The 21595-nt window shown below is 41.0% G+C and overlaps 2 protein-coding genes and 1 long non-coding RNA gene across 4 annotated transcripts; all 3 read left to right on the forward strand.

Moving 5' to 3' along the window:
* Window positions 1-948: 948 nt before the first annotated feature.
* LOC307026928 lies at window positions 949-9836 on the forward strand. Of its 2 annotated transcripts, XR_013804477.1 has the most exons (5): window positions 949-1052; window positions 2286-2354; window positions 9096-9204; window positions 9303-9375; window positions 9724-9836. It is a non-coding gene; the product is annotated as an uncharacterized lncRNA (long non-coding RNA). The 2 variants fall into 2 exon arrangements; XR_013804478.1 differs by lacking the exons at window positions 949-1052; window positions 2286-2354 and having other exon boundaries at window positions 8750-9204.
* A 4276-nt stretch (window positions 9837-14112) lies between these two features.
* LOC307026922 (olfactory receptor 52J3-like) lies at window positions 14113-15856 on the forward strand. The gene has a single exon (XM_079695080.1). The coding sequence runs from the start codon at window positions 14759-14761 to the stop codon at window positions 15698-15700; it is 942 nt and encodes a 313-aa protein (XP_079551206.1). The 5' UTR covers window positions 14113-14758; the 3' UTR covers window positions 15701-15856.
* Window positions 15857-18719: 2863 nt separating this feature from the next.
* Window positions 18720-19664, forward strand: LOC307026930 (olfactory receptor 52B2-like; the record flags this gene model as incomplete). The annotated part of the gene is made up of 1 exon (XM_079695086.1): window positions 18720-19664. The coding sequence occupies one exon, from the start codon at window positions 18720-18722 to the stop codon at window positions 19662-19664; it is 945 nt and encodes a 314-aa protein (XP_079551212.1).
* Window positions 19665-21595: the final 1931 nt, after the last annotated feature.

Raw genomic sequence — 21595 nt, forward strand, 5'->3', positions numbered from 1 at the left:
AAAAGGCTTTAACTTAACTTTAACACTGGGCCCTGAGGCCTTTCCCCAATACAATACGATAATACCATACAGCTTTATTTATAAAGCACTTTAAAACCTCCACCTATTTTTTATTGGATGTGTGAATTCCTGCTTTTTTATTATACATACAAAATGTGAAGCAATTTCAAACTTATTTTGAAAAAAAAGGCTACATCAATAACATTTGATATTATTATTCATAAGACATTATAAAAGAAGAAGAAAACAGTTACAAACATTGTAAACTACAATTGTAAACATGTTACAATGTATTAATACGTTCAGGGACAACATAGTTTAAAGTTCACATAACCGATGTGTGTGTTGTATAGGGAAATTGAAGAATCAAAAGACGGTGTTAACTTTGAAAAGAAAGGCCCAATCACTTTGCAGTAAGGCGAAATGATCTCTGAACCCAATAATCATGATTATGATTCACGTAATTGTTGAACTGCCAAACAGGAGAAAGACCAGAGAAAATAATTAGAGGGTCAAATCAATTATTATCAAGGGTCCATCACACTGAAAAAAAGGGGAAAGTGGGGTTGTTCAATTTGCAAATATGCAGTTAATATATGAGACATAATTTATTCATGTTTCTCGTCGAAACATGAATCAATCATGTAGAACTATTTTAATCTTGAGGGCTGTACGTTCTATAAGTCTCAATCATTTTAAGAAATAAGAAAAAAGTTATGTTTATCTCTGTAACTCCGCCCACTGAGCACATACGTCAGCAGCTTGCTCTGCAGCCGATTACTCAGCTTCTAATTATTATTTACAAATATTTTATTCACAAATTAATATGGTCAGACTCAAACCCGTACTTTAATAGTTTCGTAATTGAACCTGAACAATATGGCACTTTAATGGACAAGATGTAAAGCACAAAAAAATTGCAAAATATATTTATTTTTAAAAATGTGAAGCTTTTTCTTTTTTAAACAAAGGAGGGGGGGGGGGGGTTCTACCATATTTTCTTCCCGCATCGGAGGAGTAAGCTGGTTCTGTCCCGAGAACATCTCTACAAGGTAAAAGTTATTTAAAGGTTTGTAATGTCATCAAATGTTCGTCATAGTTACAGGTTATCACAAGACGCATTGTTTGCAAAAAGCAAAGTTCACATTTGCCGTTACAACGAGCAACGTAAATACAGCTGTCAATTTGTAAACATTGTCATTCACTGGTGTTAGCTAGGATAAAGCCATGAAAATCATAAGGTGACTTTATATTGATTGACTTGTGTTTAGCGTGTTTTTATACTGTGAGTATTTGTAGAGCGTAAGTCCGGTAGTTGCTTGATTTACAATATTTAAAACTATGAACCTTGCCCAAAGTTATGCACATTAAACCGAGCTCAGTGGGGAGGGGGGAGTCATAGCTGATGGATGAGCTTGCGGCATGTTTGGATGTCTATAGGCTACGTCTTGTTTTAAATGATTGTTTCATGTCTGCTGTCAGGCGGTGTAGAACTGTACTGCGTCGGTCCGGCTCTGCATGTCTACTCTTGTGCCGACTTTTAAGGGCGCTGATACAGGTTGTAGGCCTGTCTTACGTTAAGCGACCCTATTTACCCATTTAAGGTGTTGATTGTTAAAGATACAATATTGTCTGTGGGACCGCAGTGTTTTCCCTAAAAAACTGTGTTTATGTCTCTGCTTTGATACGCTCTGTGTTCATGTAAATACCGTAAATACACACAGATCAAAACGGATCAAAACAGAGACACAATATTGTGCGTGGGGGTGTGTCCCGGAAAGCAACACTTGATATACTGTAAAGTGGAGGATATTAATGATTGTGTTACATTTTATCAGCGGTGCACATACCATGAATATGAGGGACATGCCGGACAGATCAAGTAAGGGTTACGATCCACCTGCTGTGAAATGAACTTAACTTCCATATTTGTCGTACACTTGTGTTTACGGAAGTTGAGATGTTTCTCGGTTGTGATTGGTTGTTCCTCGTCACATGAAGAGCGGTGCGCGCTGCTGCAGTGCACGTCACCATTGAAACCAATGGAAATGAGCTCGCAACGCTGATGTGTATGGCTCGTTACAAAGTTGTAGCCTACTCATTGCATTAGTATATAGGCTACTGTAGCTTTTAACACTGGAGGCGCCCATCTTGGCCGAAGTCGGTTCATATTAACCTAAAAGTACATCATTAAATGGTAAATGTTGCCTTTTAAGGAGCAGAACATTTTTGTTTTATTTGTGTGTGAATAATGAAATAATTTAAAATATGTTCTTATGTCATAGGCAATTGGTGTGGAGAAGATTGACCTCAGCCTTGCTTTGAACATTGTTCCAAAGGCTCTGTAGTAAATGGTGAGTATTCAAATGTTTTGTGTGATTTACTTGACTAACTTAAACTTGAATTTTAACTAATTGAAAACTGGTATTAGTCTGACAATTTCTGAATATTTATTCATAACATTTACATACTGCAAACATTGCAGGGATATACATATTTTCTGATTTCTTAGGCAAAAGTTATTCAGAAAGTGAGAGGCAAAAGCCAAACATTCTGCGATAAAGCCTCCTTCACAAAACTGATTTTTTTGTATGTTGAAATGGCTATAAGGGTGTTTCTTATATGTAGTCTTATATTACAGTAATACTTATTTTAAGTCACTTTGGAAAAAAACGTAAACTAAATTAGATGTAATGTAGTCTAACCTGGTTGTTCGTACTTGATATAAAAAGTTATTCTCACTATAGAGCCAAAACAGGAGTAATGTGGTCCCTTTTCTGTGCTCTGGTCAATACATTTTGAATCAGCTGAAGCAACTTAACTGAGTTCTCATTCGTAACACTCCGTTCGATGTCTCACTATGGGATGCGCCTCATCGCGGAGCAAACGGAAGCATCAATCTCATTACGCCAATCCTGATTGGCTGGTGATCTTGATGTCAAAGTCAGGGAATCCACCCCCTATAAGTAGCTTGCGCTACGCTGCATGCGTCATTCAAACACCTCTTCTCACTTCAGAGCACATCTCTATATTGGTAGCCGGGCTAGCTCACACAGTCCACAGACGGAACCAAGCTATCCAAGCTAACTTCGGTCGACGGGCGCTCGCCGGCTACTTCTATATATACTTCTGCAAGAAGATTGTTAATACTAACACACCAGTTAGTATTGCAAATCGACCTCGCCGTTTTTTCTTCGGAAATAAATGTAAGGTTTTGATTTTTTCAAGCTTGTCTTCCCTCACTACCGACACCACGGTAGCGAGGACGTTTTTTATTTTTCTCTCTCACACCAGAGGAGTAGAAGATAAAAAAGGTATTAACACACCAGTTAATAATCTTTGAGAATAAAATCTACACCGTCGCTTTTTCTCCGGATTAACGACAGGTTGTGATTCTCTTTTCTCAGCAACGCACCTGCTACGAGCGCGTCCTTCCCACGTCGCCATAATGGCGAACAAGGTGGACACGTCTCTCCCTCACACCAGAGGAGCCAGGGAATCGGAGGCTCGGCTCTGCGGCTGCGGGTTGAAGATTTCGGACACAGACGCACACCAGGTCTGCTCGTCCTGCCTCGGGCTGCAACATGCCCAGGAGGCTATCGACAACCCCGACTCATGCGGGCAATGTGCCCGTTTCACCGTGAAGAGCCTCCGCCGACGGTTAGCTCGCCAAGCTAGCTTGTCGGGTCAGGACTCCCTCATGTCCTCTGATTTACCGGACGGAAATCAGGACACGGGGGCGTCCGCCACAGAGATGGAGCCCCGCACTGTGTCGATCTGGGGCTCATCAGTAGTGGCAGCTGCAGAACCGGAGTCCCGCGCCGTGTCAGGCTGGGACTCGGTGGCAGCGAGGGACGTGCGAGCGGGGCCCCACGCTATACCAAGCTGGGGCCCCCGGCTGGACCTCACCATGGTCTCGCCTGCAGAAGATGTCCTGGAGTTGGACTATACAGAGGACGAAGAGGATGAAACCTCTGGATTCCTCCTGTCCGACTCTGATGAGCAGGAAGACAACGTCTTCATGTCATCGGCTCAGGCTGCAACGCCGGGAGCGATGGCTGCTCTCCCGGGCGATAGCACACCAGCTTCGCCCTGTCTGAGTATGGACCTGCAGGCCGTGTGTCAGCGTGCCGCAGCCAGACTAGACATCCCATGGCCCGAAATGGCCAAGGAGACCCGTTACGAGGGGAATAATTTGCCCCAAGCAACGAGGACAAAGAGGCAACTCCTGCCGGTCTTCCCGGAGATGTTGGATGAGGTGTCGGTCTCGTGGAGAGACCGGCCCTTCAGCAACAAGTACCCAATCCAGGGTGCCTCCTCCCTAGACTGCGACGGTATGGAGAGGCTCGGCCTGCTCCGCATACCGCTGATGTAACCGCTGGTGGCAGCTTACCTCCTCCCGAGGATGGCGACTACACCGAGCAGGAACCCCACGCTGCCGGCAAAGGGGGACCGGTTCCAGTCAACCATGACTGAACGGTCCTACAGAGCCGCAGCATTGTCTGCCAGGGCTTTGAACATTTCCTCGATGCTAACCGCTTACCAAGCGGAGCTCTGCGAGGATCTGTCAAGTAATCCTGGACCGGCAGTACTGGACGAGATAGCCGCGATCACGGACATCTGTCTCCGCGTTCAACGCTGCGCCGTCCAGGCCACGGGAAAGGCAATGGGAATTATGGTGGTGCAGGAAAGAGCTAGATGGCTCAACCTCACCAACCTTCCAGACCGGGAAAGAGAGGATGTGCTGGACATGCCCATCGTTCCCGAGGGGATCTTTGGATCTGTGCTCGCTTCTATGCAGAAGAGATGCGAGTCCAAGAAGAAGGAAGACGAGGCCCTCCACCTCTGTCTTCCTCGAAGTGTCCAGCTGCTGCCTCCACAGCGGCAGTCCTTCGCCCAAGCTACCTCAGCTGCTCGGTTTAAAGTACCAAAACAGCAGAGGTCACAGCCCGCCCCGAGTCCCCAGCCCAGGCAGGAGACGAGGGCGAGTTGGCCCAGAAAATCTCCGGTTCCGGCTGCAGCCCAGGCGCAGCCAACCCGGAATTTCGGCCAGCAGTCGAGGAAGAAGAAGCTGGCGGCCTGAGAGCCTCCTCTTCTTCCCTCGGTGACGGAGCTGGAAGGTTCCCCAGCTCCAGATGTGTTCCCGCTGCCTCGAGAGATGCCTCAACGCCATCCTCAAGTGCACCAAAACACATTTCACAATATTGTTCTGTTTTCTCGGATAAAGCATTTTCCGCTGACGCATCCAGGCCTCAAGCTGAGGGCGCAGCTCAAAAAAATGAAAGAGAAAACAATAAAACCAATAAACAGCCCGCCATTTGTTCCCCTTTTGAGAGCAGCTACGGCCTCTCTCAAAAGGCGGACAATGAACGGGTCTGTGAAGGCACCGCCGCCACGCGCATGCGCAGTGACGACTGGGGCTGTGAGGCTACCACCGTCACGTGCAGGCGCAGTGCCGGCTGGGGTTCTGAAGGCACCTCCGTCACGCGCATGCGCAGTGTTGGTGGGGACTGTCAAATCGGGGTACCACCGTGTTCAGACACTAGAGGGCCCCATAACACAACAAGTAGAGACTCAGAGGGCAAAAGACGTGACATCTCCGCTGGCTCTAAGGAGCGAACAGTGGAAGATGCTCACAACGTCTGCTTGGGTGTTCAAGACAGTTACACGGGGCTACAGACTCCAATTCGCTGTCACCCCCCCCTCACTTCTCGGGGGTTCTGTATTCACAGGCCCGAGGGGAGTCGGCCCACATTCTAGAAAGAGAGATCCTCTCGCTTCTAGTAAAGAAGGCTATATCTATAATACCCGCCGAGCGGAGTCAGAGCAACTTTTATTCCAAGTATTTCCTCGTTCCCAAACGGGGAGGGAACGGAATTCGGCAAATACTAGATTTGAGGGCTCTGAACGCGTATCTAAAAAGATACAAATTCAGAATGCTCACTCACACATCTCTGCTGCGTCTCGTGCGACAAAACGACTGGTTTACATCAGTCGACCTGAAAGATGCGTATTTCCATATCCCAGTATATTACCCACACAGGAAATATCTGGGGTTCGCATTTCAGGGTGTCTGTTACGAATACAGAGTACTTCCCTTCGGGCTGTCTCTCAGTCCAAGAGTGTTTGTACGGTGTCTGGAAGCCGCGATAGCCCCGTTGAGACAACAGGGTATTCGCCTGGCAACCTACCTAGACGACTGGCTGCTCCTCGCACAGTCGTAGCAGGAGGCTATTACGCAGACAAATGTCCTCGTAAAGCACCTGCTCAACCTGGGTTTCATAATAAACACAGAAAAGAGCATGCTGTGCCCAGCACAGACTGTACTCTTCCTGGGTTTACGCCTAAACTCGGTGCCCTTTACAGCCCGCTTGTCGGCGGAAAGAGTGAAAGCTTTCAGAGCTTGTCTCGCTCATTTCCAGCTGCGCAAACATGTTCTCTTCAGATCATGCCTGCGGTTACTGGGGCTCATGGCGTCAGCCATCCTGATCGTAAGACTGGGACGCTTACACATGAGGGAGTTTCAGCGCTGGGTAGCCGCTCTAAAACTAAACCCCGCACGTCATGGCGCGCGGAGAGGGATAGTTACGGCGAGATGCGTAATGGCACTGCGCCGCTGGCTACACCCGACTTTTCTAGTACGGTGGGGACTGTCCTTTCACGGAAGGTGGTCACCACGGACGCATGTCTGACAGGCTGGGGAGGTATTTACGAGGGTCGCCCGCTGAGGGGTCTCTGGAGCAGAGTCCTCCAGCGGGCGCACATAAATTACCTGGAGCTTTTAGCGGTGTTTCTCACCCTAAAACGCTTTCTGGCTTTTCTCAGAGGACACCATTTCCTCGTGAGGACGGACAATACGACCGCAATATTGTATATAAACCGACAAGGGGGTTTGCGCTCTCTCCAGTTACACATGCTGGCACGCAAACTAATCTTGTGGAGCTGCGGCCGTCTCCTCTCTCTGAGAGCGATGCACGTACCAGGGGTATTGAACCTCGGGGCAGACTTACTGTCCAGAGGTGCAGTATACTATATGCAGACTGGACTCTACATCCAATGATTGTGAGCCAGCTGTGGGTGCGTTACGGCCGAGTCGCGGTAGATCTGTTCGCATCAAAAGAAAATGCTCACCGTCAGCTTTTCTTTTCAATGCGCGATCAAAACGCACCGTTAGGCGTGGACGCGCTCGTGCACAATTGGCCTCGCGTTCCCACCCCTGGCGCTGATACCCCAAACTCTGGCCAGAGTGAGGGAACAGCGCCACGCAATGGTCCTGATAGCTCCGCACTGGCCTGCAATGTACTTGCTGGCGGACATCTATCAGTTGCTGTGCGGTCAGCCGTGGCAGCTCCCCCTGCGCAGAGACATACTGTCTCAGGCGGGGGGGGGCGATCTTTCACCAACACCCGGAGCGCATGGCCCTATGGACCTGGCCCGTGAGTGGTACAATCTGAGTGGGTCTCCCGCAGAAGGTGATAAACACTATTCAGAGTGCAAGAGCCTCCTCCACCAGGTCTCTTTATGACTGTAAGTGGAGGGTGTTTGAGGAATGGTGCCTTCAAAAAGGGCACACCTCTTTTCAGTGTCCTGTTGGAGTGATTTTATAATTTCTACAGGACTTAATTGATAAACACAGAGCTTTCTCCACGATCGAAGTGTACTTGGCTGCTATTGCTGCATGCCATGTGGGCTTTGAGGGTAAGACGGCCAGCCAGCATCCTCTGGTCTGCCGTTTTATGAAGGGAGCTCGCAGGCTCCTCCCTGTCTCCAGGTCACTGGTGCCCTTATGGGACTTGCCAGTGGTTTTAGATGGGCTCACTCGAACCCCATTTGAACCTCTGGAAGAAGCTGACATGAAGCACCTGTCACTAAAGACAGTGCTGTTACTGGCTCTGGCATCAGCCAAGCGAGTCAGTGACATTCATGCGCTATCTGTACATCCTTCATGCACTCAGTTTTCCCCAGGGCAAACGAGGGTGTTGCTGAAGCCCAACCCTGCCTTTATACCTAAGGTGGTTGGTTCGTGTACCTCAATTGACATTGTGGCATTTCCTCCGCCGCTGTGTCCCTCCGGGGAACAGCAGCCGAATTTGCTGTGTCCAGTTCGTGCTTTACGCACCTATATGGATAGGTCAAAAGAGTTTCGTCGTAATGACCAACTCTTTGTATCCTGGGCTAACCCTCACAAGGGCAAGCCCGTTACTAAGCAACGGCTCTCCCACTGGATTGTGGAAGCGATTGCTTTGGCCTATACGAGTCAGGGTTTACAGGCACCTCCGGGTTTGCGTGCTCACTCTACTCGTGGTCTGGCTACATCCTGGGCTTTGTTCAAGGGTGTTTCCATTCAAGACATTTGTGCAGCGGCGAGCTGGTCCTCGCCGCTCAATTTCGTCCGCTTTTACAGATTAGACGTCTCTGCTCCCAGTGTGGCTCATGCAGGGCTGGGCCCCCTGCTCAGTTAGAGCTCTAACTGTTAAGTTCTGGTTGGTCTTGGTGACTTTCGAGATAAGCTCGTCTGGCAATACGGGAGCTACAATATCCCATAGTGAGACATCGAACGGAGTGTTACGAATGAGAACTATAGGTTACTTACGTAACCCCAGTTCTCCGAGTAACATGAAGTGAGATGTCTCACCAGACGGCCCTCCTTGCTATGGTGAAGCGAGAAGAGGTGCTTATTTTGAATGACGCATGCGGCGTTCCGCAAGCTACTTATAGGGGGTGGATTCCCTGACGCTGACGTCAAGATCACCAGCCAATCAGGATTGGCGTAATGAGATTGATGCTTCTGTTTGCTCCGCGATGAGGCGCATCCCATAGTGAGACATCTCACTTCATGTTACTCTGAGAACTGGGGTTACGTAAGTAACCTATAGTTTTTGGTACACCCTGATAATAAAGAGTTATAATAAGCTAGCCTTGAAGTAACAAATGCATGGGCTATTTTCTCTGCATCGTTTTGAGGCAAGCACACAACTACAATCATAACATCATTAGAAAATGAAATGATTTCATGATTTTTATGACTGTGATATTTTGTTTTCTTTGATAAATGCGGAGTTTAAGCGCATAACAACCCTTACCCTCCAATCAAGATTTCTCTCTCAGCTGGATGTGCTATCTGACAAACTTCTGAAGGTTTTTGAGAAGAGAGGAGGACAGATTGGCCAGCGTCTGAACTGTATTATGTCAAACATGACTCAAGTAAGAATTAATAAAAAAAAAATTATACATCGAGTCAATAGTGTACACATTTCATTGAGCAAAATAGATTCTTTATTTTCTTATTCCCCTTCACTTAGGTTGATGATGTCGATTTAGACCGGGATTGTCTTCTCAAGGGGCTGTGTGTGTACCTCAATGAGAGAGTTTGTGGTCAGTAGAAGTAATATTTGACCTTTTGATTTTTTTGTTGGGCTTTAAAATATGTATTGAAACACCACATAGTATATAGCCTAAACCCTAAAGTATGTGAACATCCCTGTTTTTTGTTTAATAGCCAGACTACACTGAAAAGCTAGAGGGCTTTTAATTTAAAACGGATACAGGAAATGAAACATTTTTTATCAGGTCAGACAGGAGTATATCAGATAACAAGGAGGCTTAAAAGTACAGAAATCTGACAAAATGTACTTGTTAAACACAGGGACTTAGTAATGGGTATATATATGTATTGATTTGTTAGATCTCACTCTGTTCCTTTTGTGACTGTGCGCTCTGCAGGCAGAAGATGAAGACATCATTCTGCGGTCCATTCAGGGGATTACAGTGGGACTTTATTTTGTCAAACACAATTCCACCATGAGACCAGAGGACAGATTGTCCTGGAAGGCCAACAGGTAGCCTACTAACTGATGTGGACAACATTGCATTAGCTGCTACCAATTCTGTTTGGACTAATGTATGCAATGAACCTGAACTACCCCCCTAAACTGAAGTGCACGTTCGAAGTGCTCCAGCAAATGTTAATGGAGCTAGACGGCAACATGCTCTCCAAGAAAGCCCACGCGTTTAAAAACAAACTGTTTGAGTGAGCTGTTGCCATGGACCATTGTGCACTTTTACAGCATTCATACTGGACTTTCATCAATACAACTGTCTTGCACTTCTTTTGCTCATGCTTTCTGCTTGATTTGCATGTTTCCGAAATTTGGGTTTTTCCTGGGGTCATGTGTTTTCAGAATGTACCACTTCTCATGTGTTTCAGAATGTACTAATTGCGCTACTTCAAAATGTCAGTTCTTGTTTTTATTTGTAATACTTTCTTTAGTATATACAGGACTGTCTCAGAAAATTTGAATATTGTGATAAAGTCCTTTATTTTCTGTAATGCAATTAAAAAAAAAAAAAAAATGTCATACATTCTGGATTCATTACAAATCAACTGAAATATTGCAAGCCTTTTATTATTTTAATATTGCTGATTATGGCATACAGCTTAAGAAAACTCAAAAATCCTATCTCAAAAAATTAGAATAGTTCCTCAGACCAAGTAAAAAAAAAAGATTTATAACAGCAAAACACAATCAAACATTTGAAAATGTCCATTAATGCACTCAGTACTTGGTTGGGAATCCTTTTGCACGGATTACTGCATCAATGCGGCGTGGCATGGAGGCAATCAGCCTGTGGCATTGCTGAGGTGTTATGGATGCCCAGGATGCTTCAATAGCGGCCTTTAGCTCATTAGCATTGTTGGGTCTGGTGTCTTTCAGCTTCTTCTTCACAATACCCCACATATTCTCTATGGGGTTCAGGTCAGGGGAATTTGCAGGCCAATCGAGGACAGTAATGCCATGGTCAGTACACCAGTTACTGGTGGTTTTGGCACTGTGGGCAGGTGCCAGATCATGCTGGAAAATGAATTCCTCATCTCCATAGAGCTTTTCAGCAGACGGAAGCATGTAGTGCTCTAAAACACAGTGGACCAACACCAGCAGCTGACATGGCTCCCCAAACCATCGCTGACTGTGGGAACTTCACACTGGATTTCAAGCAACTTGGATTTTGCTCCTCTCCAGCCTTTCTCCAGACTCTGGCGCCTTGACTTCCAAATGAAATACAAAACTTGCTTTCGTCTGAAAAGAGGACTTTGGACCACTGTGCAACTGTCCAGTGCTTCTTTTCCTTAGCCCAAGTCAGACGCCTCTTCCGTTGTCTTGAGTTCAGAAGTGGCTTGACCATGGGAATATGGCTATTGTAGCCCATTTCCCGGACACGTCTGTGAACAGTGACTTTTGATACCTGGACTCCAGCTTCAGTCCACTGTCTTTGAAGCTCCCCCAAATTCTGGAAGCGACTCTTCTTCACAATGCTGTTAAGGCTGCGGTCATCTCTCTTGGTTGTGCAGCGTTTCCTGCCACATTTCCCCCTTCCAACAGACTTTTTGTGGATGTGCTTTGAAACTTCACTCTGTGAACAGCTTGCTCTTTGAGAAATTTCTTTTTGTGTCTTACCCTCCTGATGGAGGGTGTCAATGACGGTCCTCTGGACAGCAGTCAGATCAGCAGTCTTCCTCATACTTGTGATTTAGTTTACTGAACCAAGCTGAGTGTTTTTCAAGGCTCAGGAAACCCTTGCAGGTGTTTCGAGTTAATTAGACGATTCAAGTGATTCGTTGAACACCCTACTAGTATACTTTTTCATGATATTCTAATATTTAGAGATAGGATATTTGAGTTTTCTTAAGCTGTATGCCATAATCAGCAATATTAAAATAATAAAAGGCTTGCAATATTTCAGTTGATTTGTAATGAATCCAGAATGTATGACATTTTTGTTTTTTTAATTGCATTACAGAAAATAAAGAACTTTATCACAATATTCTAATTTTCTGAGACAGTCCTGTATATGTGGTGAGAAACCAGGCCATTATTATACTTTCATGTATTTTTCCAAAGCAATGCCATTGCTTTTTTGCATTAAAGTGCCCTTTCATATTAGCAGGTAACTATTTAAATAATGGATTTGCAAGAACATTTCCTTTTTTCGGCTAGGTGTTGACATTTTCTGTTAATTGTTTACTATGAATGAGTTACAAAAATAAGCCTTTCTTTGCAATTTGGCACAATAAACTTTTATTTTGGTCGCGAGAATAGTTTCCTTTAAGCTTCCTTGCTGTGTTCTAACACAATAATGTATATGTACATGCATCACAAACATTTTCTATTTCTTTATTGTCAATGTATTTGTTAATTCTCCTGGGGCTGCATGATGGAAAAACCAAAAGCTCATCTGGATGTGTGGTGGTTGTTAATATTGTTTTATTTTTTGAGAAAAATACATGAATGTTGTTCAAAGAAATGTGTTTGTCTTTATTGACAATTTGTTTTAAAATGTTATGATAAATGCTGTAGATATAAGAGATTAGGATGGATCCTGTTGAAGAATGTACGAAATGCCTCTATTCACATGAAATAATTAATCTTAACGTATGTAGGTTAAACAGCCAATTATAGCATGTAGTTTAAACAAAACATTAATGTGGCTTTAACAGGTACAAATGAAATATACTGAGTATATTAAAAGCCTAAAATGAACATAAAAAGTAATGTTGGTTAAACATAGGGTAAATGAATATACCTAATATTAAAGGAAATATTCACATTAACATAACAATTTCATGTTTCTTTGACATAACATAGTTGTGTGTCTTATAATGGAATAGTTTTGAGTACACATTTTTTTAATATGTGCAACCAATGTCCATGTTAAAATCATGTGAATCCAACAGCCTTTTTTTTCAGTGCATGACCATTCCTCTTGGGTGAGATGGTTTGTCTTAGGTCCCAATGTCCTTAAAGCTCTTTTGTCCGCATCCACAAGGTCCATATTCCCAAAGGCCTGATGTGACCACTTCAACGCTGTGTTTCAATGAGAATCTTTCTCCTGGGACACATAAACGAACAAGAAAATGCTTTAGAATATGGTTTACATGTTTAATTAATTGAGCCATTTCACATATTAATGAAAAGTGTGGACTTGCTTATAAAACATGGCAGTTGAATGGAGAAAACAAAGCAAATACTATTTCATGTGATGCTTCAACTCAACTTTAAAAGTATTCTTTTTAAATGTTTTATATATTAACACTCGTAGCCATTAAAGTTAAGGAATATAATGTTTAAAAGATGTATTGTGATATGCAGCATCCCATGTGACAGCTTCCCTTGGGTGTTATTAGACAACATGCTTCATTAGCAAACAACAAGGAATCTTATTATCAACAAGAGGTTTACTAATTATCCAGGGGTTAATTACAATGTGAGACAGTTAATAACACATCATTTTATTATATCTCAAAGGGGCTCATTAATGCATTTGTTTTGCCTAAAGTAATAGGGCATCCAGCTGATGTAACTCTGGATATTTGTATTGTATCACATTATATGCTACAGTAGCGCTTTGCCTGAGAAGCTTAATAAAATAAAAGTTGGAATAAATATGTTTTATTTGTGTTGATATCAATACTCTATAAACATTTTTAAATCAATAGAAACTAAAAAAAGATTTCAGATATATTAGCAGCAGTTGTTTTTAACTAAAGCAGTTGGCCAAAATGTCTTTTTTTTTATTCGGCTGAACCAGGGTCTGCCAACCCAAAATCTAGATAACAAAACTGGGCACATACACACTGTAGATGTAACAGGGTAAAGTGACAGTGAAAATCATTTGCTTTACCGTCCTGCAGCAAAGAGACTGTGATACTATGAGTCATTTTTGTAATTGAGAAAAGTAGGTACAGTTGTTAAGTCATTTAAAAGACAAATAACATTTTGGTCCAATAATAGACTAACATTTTGGTACGATGATCCCTAACCTCCCTATAAGGACAGTGTCAGGGAATGATTTCCCCTGCATGTCATCTTTCGCCCTCTGAGGCAGATGCCCAGCCTTGGGCAGCCATTATCTCCCTTAAGGAGGGGCTGCCCAAGCATTTTGTTGTTGTTACCGGTTTATGACAACAAGGCAACTTCGGTCAGAGATAGTCATTGTTATGGGACATCTAGAACACATCCTTCTCGAGGTGTAGATGACCCCGAGCCATAAGCGACAACAAATGTGATTCAGTGTCCCTCAGCTGTTTAGTCTATCTATTGAAGAATGTTGATTATTACACTCTGAACTAGTTAAAACCTCAAACTACAGAAGGTTGCTTCAGAATTGATTTGGCATCTCAACCGTGTGGTCAGATCGTGGCCCATGACATGTCTCGTGAATTCTCCGGCCGAAGCTCCAAATAAACCGTCAGTGTTTGTCATCAAAGCTCCAGCTCACCTCGTGTCTCTCTGAGTCCTGACTCCAAGTGCTTCAGAAGTTTCCCCCACAGACAGAATATTAGTTGCTGTGACTGTTAAGTAAGAAGTGGGGTCATATGCATCAACACAATCAGACTTATTTGCAATCAGTGGAGCTATAAGAGTTGTTTTTATATTATTATTATTATTAAGAATATTTCAGTACATTTGCATGTTTTAGGAACTTCCTAATAGCCTTCACTGTTCACCTGGAGTTTGCAGGGTTGCTTCACTAACAGTAATCCACATATTATTCATCTCTGCAAAGCTAATGACAATCCCAAAAGCAAAATGTGACGTCAACAAGTTATGGTGCAGTAGCATGACTTAAAAAAGGATGGGCAGGGCAGTTGTCATCCCTTCATGCAACTCTTCTAAGAGAGTGACATGTTGTCTTACATCTGAGTGCTTTAGTTTAATTTCATAACAGTTTTTGTTTTAATAATACTAGTGAAGATTAAATGGAGAACACTTCTTTTTTGTTCAGCTCTGCATTAACCCTCGACCCATTTGTTATTCCACCTGGAGGAAGATATCCCATCTTTTTTCTCGGTATTGCAATTTATTTGTTTATAATTTTTTGCAACCTGACCTTGATGACACTGATCATTTTCAAGAAGAATCTTCACAAGCCCATGTATTTTATCCTGTTCAGTCTTCCTCTCAATGATCTGATAGGCATAACTGCCATGCTACCAAAAGTACTTTCAGACATTGTTACTGAGACAAATAAGGTTTACTACCCTCTCTGTGTTTTACAAGCATTCTTACTCCACATGTATGGTGGTGGAATTCTGTTTATTCTTGCAGCAATGTCTTTTGATCGTTATGCTGCCATCTGCATGCCGTTACGCTACAGTTCTTTTATGACCCCCAGAGTGGTGACATGTATTATCTCTCTAGTTTGGGGTCTTGACTTTGTCTTGATTGTGTCATTGTTCTCTTTACAGACAAGGCTTCCCAGGTGCAAATCTGTGATTATGAATGTGTTCTGTGATAACCCATCTCTACTGAAGCTCACATGTGGAAACACGACACTCAATAATATCATAGGATTGTTTAACACAGCTGTCATGCAAGCTGTATCTGTGTCTATTCAAGCCTTTTCCTATGTGAAGATTCTGATTGCATGTGTGTTTACGAGGAGGTCTGAGGAAAAGACCAAAGCTGTCAACACTTGTGTTGCACAGTTGCTTATATTGATTATATTTGAGATTGTAGGGACATTCACAATTTTATCTTATAGGTTCAAAAATGTCTCAGGTGACTTACAAAAGATAATGGGCATGCTAATATTTCTTGTACCTCCACTTTTGAATCCAATTGTTTATGGGCTGTATACAAGTGAAATACGAAACACTCTTCTGCAAGTTATGAAAAAGAAAAATAGACTATTTACCTGAATCTTTACACAAGGTGCTTTATTTTTTGTTTTTCAAACCTTTTTATTTTCAGAGGAGCTACACTGAGAGAACCACACAGATATACATCCACACGAGGAAGCTGCTCAGTGTATCCACTCTGATCTGCTGCTCACTGAGTAGCTCGGGTCATGGGTCACACTCATAGGCACCTGAGTGATGGTAATGAGGATATTTGTCTTTTAAATTACAAAAACATTCACAATACTGTGTTTTTCTGGTAGTCTCTCAGTTGGGGTAAACAACATTCATCAGTGGATGAACTTGAACACAAACTGAAATCACTTTCAACAGTTGTGTTGGTTGCGGACATAGAAATGCTGATGTTTTGTAGTACAAGAAGTTTAAATCTGGATCGGAAGTTTATTAACTTGTCAAATTGTTCCTCAATACAAAACAACAATTGTTTTGCGCAGGAGGGGAAGATATTTAGTTTAATCAATCTGTGATAGGGCCTCGCATTAAAAAGACAAGATGAAACTGATCTTTTCCTACTGCAATCATATAAATAATATGTCACTTGTTAAAGGTTTGGAAAAAATATTTTTTATTGTGATCTTTCCCGATGTGTTTCTATTGATGTGAACAGCACTTTGTTCTGTGTAATTACAACGCTGTGTGGTTCAAAAAAGGGATACTAGTCTTAAATTACACACAGTCTGACACTCAATACTTAATTTGGCATACATTACAATTTTATTTAAAGTATTTTGTAAAAATGTATGAGATTTTGCCTGCTCTTTGCTTGCTTTTATATTCATCACTTTTGATTGCTTCTTAAATTATGTTAGCTATATCAAGATGGTTACATTTCTGTTTACTCATGCACTCCTAATGTTAGAGCCATTTTCATTTAGTTATTATTGTCTGAATGTTAGGCTTAATAATAATATAAAGTAGATTGAACTCTTAATTAATCAGGTATTTTTGTGAGTCAGACTATGGTTTAAAATTTATTAATTTAAGGCTCACTTATTATTTGTTATATGTGCGTCAGTATCATGTGCATTGCTATATGCCCTATATATGGTAGGTTGATAGGACACAGCTGAGGTTGATGAGACGGGGAAACGAAACATGCAGATGTGTTGATGTTAAATGTGTGATCCATTAAATCCAAATATTCTGAAACATTCTGTATTTCATTTTGTTACAAACATTTAATTCATTTTCATAGTAGCCTATTTTGACTGAAGTTAGATGAGAACCCAATACATAGTCAGGTTTTTTTTATATGCAAATTGAGAGGTTAAGGGAAAAAAGAAGAAAACAGAAAAGGATGCAGATAAGGGTGCCTAGAGCAATTCTACCACCGATTATGACGTTTAGTTGTGGTTGTGTTTATTCAATAGAAGTAGTACCGTATATGTAAGGTTTTACTCACTATGCCAGTCCAAACTACTTTTTGCATCTGGAAGAATCACAATTGTTGCATGATTTATCATTCTGTTGTGTAATACATCTTAAAGTAAAGTAAAGTAAGGCTCTCCTACAGGTAATTCAAGAAATGTGTCTATTGTAACACTGAATCGAGAAACATCTAAAATATTCTATATTATAAATCATTTTGTAATGTTTTTCATATCTGAATTCTTAACTCCTTCTTCTAAGCGCTCCAAAACATTAGAATCTTGTACCCTCAAAAAAAGACAACATCATACTGAGTATCAAAGCAGTCCCTCATTACTGTATGACTGTCTTAAATCATAAATCACAGCATCAACTTTTTTGTTCCCCTTCAAGTTAAGTAAAGCAGATTATTACAAAACTAAGAATCAGCTAAATAGTTTGAACTGGGGAAATTCAGTGCCATTAAACCAAATCAGATATATCAATTAAAATGTAAAAACAAAAGAATACAGTTCGTACCAGTGGTAATACGTTTATAAAGATATAATAGGCCAATGAAGTGTATGGAAAGGCAAAATCACCTAACACAATATGCTTTCACTGTGTTTAAAGGACTCAAGTGAGGACCCCGGATCATCTTGGAATAACTTTATATTGATGTGAACATTGTGTATGTACCAAAAAACCCACAATAAATAGTTACAAAATAAATGTTTCCCGTATTACTATTACTATTATTATTTGATGTTGAATTTTGCTTGTATGGCAGGCCTTGAGTGTTTCTGGTTCTCAGGTCTCAATAGGTTAAACCTGATCTAATAAAAAGCGGGCTACATGAAATGAAATAATAAAGTCAAAAATAACTAGTGTGATGTCATAACTGATTGTGTATGGGCTCAAAAATTTACAAAACAAACCAACTGGAAAATATATAGAAAGGTAGCAGTTTAAACATTTAATTGTGTTAGATTCAGCATCCATCAAGTTTATTGTACTCTAATATTACTTTCACAAGTGATCTCTTATGCTGTTTTTTTTATAACATTATAAACATCTGATGCAAGCTGCCACCTATCTGACCTGAAACTATATCTTTTATTTTTAGGTTTTTGTGCAAAAACGCGTTAAAATATAAGTGTAATATTATGGATACATTTATTTTTAAATAAAGGCAATGGGGGAGGAGGTTAAAGAAGTGACACAATAAATAATGTTACAGAGATAAGTATTCTATTTAAAGTTTTTGTTCTTTTTAATATGGATTAATGATTAATATTCTGCACAAAAGGCTATTTTATAACTACAATAACTGATAAATGTTTTTCTCATGATGTCAGTTTGGTCACTTCAATTACACACACCGTCATATTATGCTCTCTGACCTCAAGGGTGTAGCATACAAGTCAATAAAAGAAAGAATCTCATTCCTTTCCCTCCCCAACAAAGTGCAGTCGAGGGCAAGATAACAAGGTGTAACAGCAGGTATGACACCCTGACGTACATTTGTAACCATGTATAGCACTAAATTCTAAATTGTTTGTTTTGATAAAACATTTATTTCAGGGGAAGATCCTTCATCGGCTGGCTTGGTTATTGAGAGAGACATTTTGTTCCATGTGTGAGGCGAGGACATAACAAAGACAGAATAATGATGTATACAAATACATCTTCTAGGGAATTACTAATGCTAGTACCATTAGGGTTATCTACCACGCACATCTATCCAGCGTTTGTATTTGGCACTCTTACCTATCTTATTATTGTCTTTTGTAACTTGTTGGTATTAACAACTATTGCTGTGAGTAAAAAGCTGCACAAGCCCATGTTCATCCTGCTGATTAACTTGCCCATTAGTGACATTGTGGGTGCCACAGCTTTGTTTCCTCAGCTTCTTTTCAGCATGGTGACACAGAACAGACAGATCTCGCACCCTGCTTGTGTTATTCAGGCATTGCTGATTCATATTTATGGCACAGGAAACTTGTTGATCTTGAGTGCCATGGCATATGACAGATATATTGCTATATGTTGTCCTTTGAGGTATAATGCAATAATGACCCCACACAACTTAGTTAGAATAATTATTTTGATATGGTTCCTTAATATTTCGCTCATAGTCACGTTGATTATTCTGGTTGCCCGGATGCAAGTTTGCAGGACGGACATAGTGGATTTGTACTGTAATAATCCATCATTAACTAAACTGGTCTGTGAGGACACCATGCTGAACAACTATTATGGATTGGCAACTATAGTTGTGCTTATGGGCGGACCACTGTTAGTGATAGCATACACATACGCACAGATCTTGCGCACATGTGTCATGAATAATAATAACATGGATGCTCGGAGAAAAGCCATTCAAACATGTGGTACACATTTAGTTGTTTTCCTAATTTTACAGATTAATACTACCTTTACACTCATTGCTCATCGCATTGAAGGTGCATCCCCAAGCATTAGAAGAGTTCTTGGTATATCCGTTTTAATATTTCCTCCTTTATTGGACCCAATTATATATGGACTGAAAATAACAGAACTCAAGGAGAACATGCTAATGTTCCTGAGAAGAAATGTTTTTTCAACCAAGTTTTAACCAGATTTTGTATATTCTGCACAAGGGGAATTATTCTCATTGAACAGTCGCACATTTTTCTATACACCGCCTAAATGAACACTGATTTCAGAATCCACTTCAAATTAAGCCTAAGAGAGTTTCACTTAACAATATGCCATGTTTTACTGTACTGTGCATAAGCCACACACATCTTTGTGTTTGATGAATACCCTGTATATTTCTCTATACTGTATATGTGTAAGCTTGTCTTTATTAGCACAAGTACAAATCAATAGGTCTTTTGTCATTCTAAGGTCCACACTGTACTTACTAAAATGTGAAGAAAAGGACCAAACAATATACTTTGTGCACATGTACTAAATCATATATGAAAGGATATAATGGAGTGAATTGATGTCTAAATCAATGCATTTTTGAACATTAGAAACACTAAGATTATCTGATGCAAATATTTGACCACCATTTTTGGTTTTCAGTCTTCTGTCCATGTTTTGCAAATTTGACTATAAACAACTATTGCTGAGAGTAAAAAGCTAACTGCAGAGAAACCAGGCTGCAAACTCTCTCACCTTTGACTACTACTTATGCCATGTTTCCAAATTGTTTTATTTACAAAGATTATTTTAAATGTAATTGTGTTATAATGATTTCAGATATAATACATTCAAAAGATTTTGACGAGCACACAAATCTTGGCAATTTGCAGTTTTATCGATGTATTTGTTGTCATCCTAAGGTTGACACTGCACATACAAATGACAGCAACATAGACTGTGCACAATGTACTGAATCACATATTCTTGAAAATGACATATATTAAAATAAAAGTTACGGTTACAAAGACGGAACTTTCTCATTGCTGGGCTGCACTTGCAACTGACTATACATGGAGTGAAAATATATTGAAATGCATAAATAAATATTTTCCACTATTTGTGAAAGTTTTGCGTGACATTTATTTAGTACTAAATGTGTATATCATGTGCTATCTCAAGACTGACTCAATAACACCTGTGAGATGAACTACTAATAAGAAGAATAAAACTGTAAGGGAAACTTCTGTGTAGCAATGCAGTGGGATTCACCGACTCATGAAGGAGACACGGGAAGAGCAGGAGCTTTGATGTCAAACACTGATGGTTTATTATATGAGCTTCGGCCGGAGAATTCACATCACAAGTCCAAGAGCCAGAGGTTCTGACTTCACGGTAGAGTTGCCACGTCAAATCTGAAGAACTCTACCCCAGACCCATGTATTTAGCTAGTTCAGAGAGAATAATCAACATGCTGCATAACAAGATAGAATCATAACACCTCTATCAGCTGACGCCAACAGGCAGGAACAGGGAGACAGAACACTGAGAGCACAGCAGCCAAAGTTACAGGTGCGTGTGCACTATCAGGACAGTTTGAACTGATAAACTGGGTCAAAGTTATGGACCTTGGAAAATATTTCCCCAACAAAAACAATATGTTTTTCTATATGAAACTCCTGTGTTTTTGCAATATAAAAATAATGTCCTGCCAAATGTCATTGTGTTAAATATGATGATAGTTTTTTTAAATAGATTCAGATCTGCAAATGTTAGCACACATAGCAAATTAATCACAAGTTAATGTAATGCATAAATATACTATGTACCTCAATGAGCTACTCTGTTATTTGAAATCCTCTTGTGTTCTGCAGTCTTATAGTCTTTTGTTGCACTTATCATCAGTCATCCAGGACTAGATATCCAAAAGAGTTATATATATATACATTTCTTTAGAAATTTTAAATCCATCCTCATTTTGGCAGATTCAAGACACATAAATATATGAAAAATAATGTAATGTGTGCAAAAATACAACGTTTTTTTTTCATATGAAATCCCTGTGTTTTTGCAATATAAAAAAAGTTTGTTTTAAAATACACTGTAAGAAACGTACCGTGACATTCACAGTATTTA

Source organism: Notothenia rossii, assembly GCF_949606895.1.
Source record: "Notothenia rossii genome assembly, contig: scaffold_232, whole genome shotgun sequence".
NCBI classification, from domain to species: domain Eukaryota; kingdom Metazoa; phylum Chordata; class Actinopteri; order Perciformes; family Nototheniidae; genus Notothenia; species Notothenia rossii.

Bases quoted from the DNA above. Each gene is read 5' to 3' on its own strand.
- LOC307026922 (XM_079695080.1), top strand. From the start codon at position 14,759: ATGGAGAACACTTCTTTTTTGTTCAGCTCTGCATTAACCCTCGACCCA.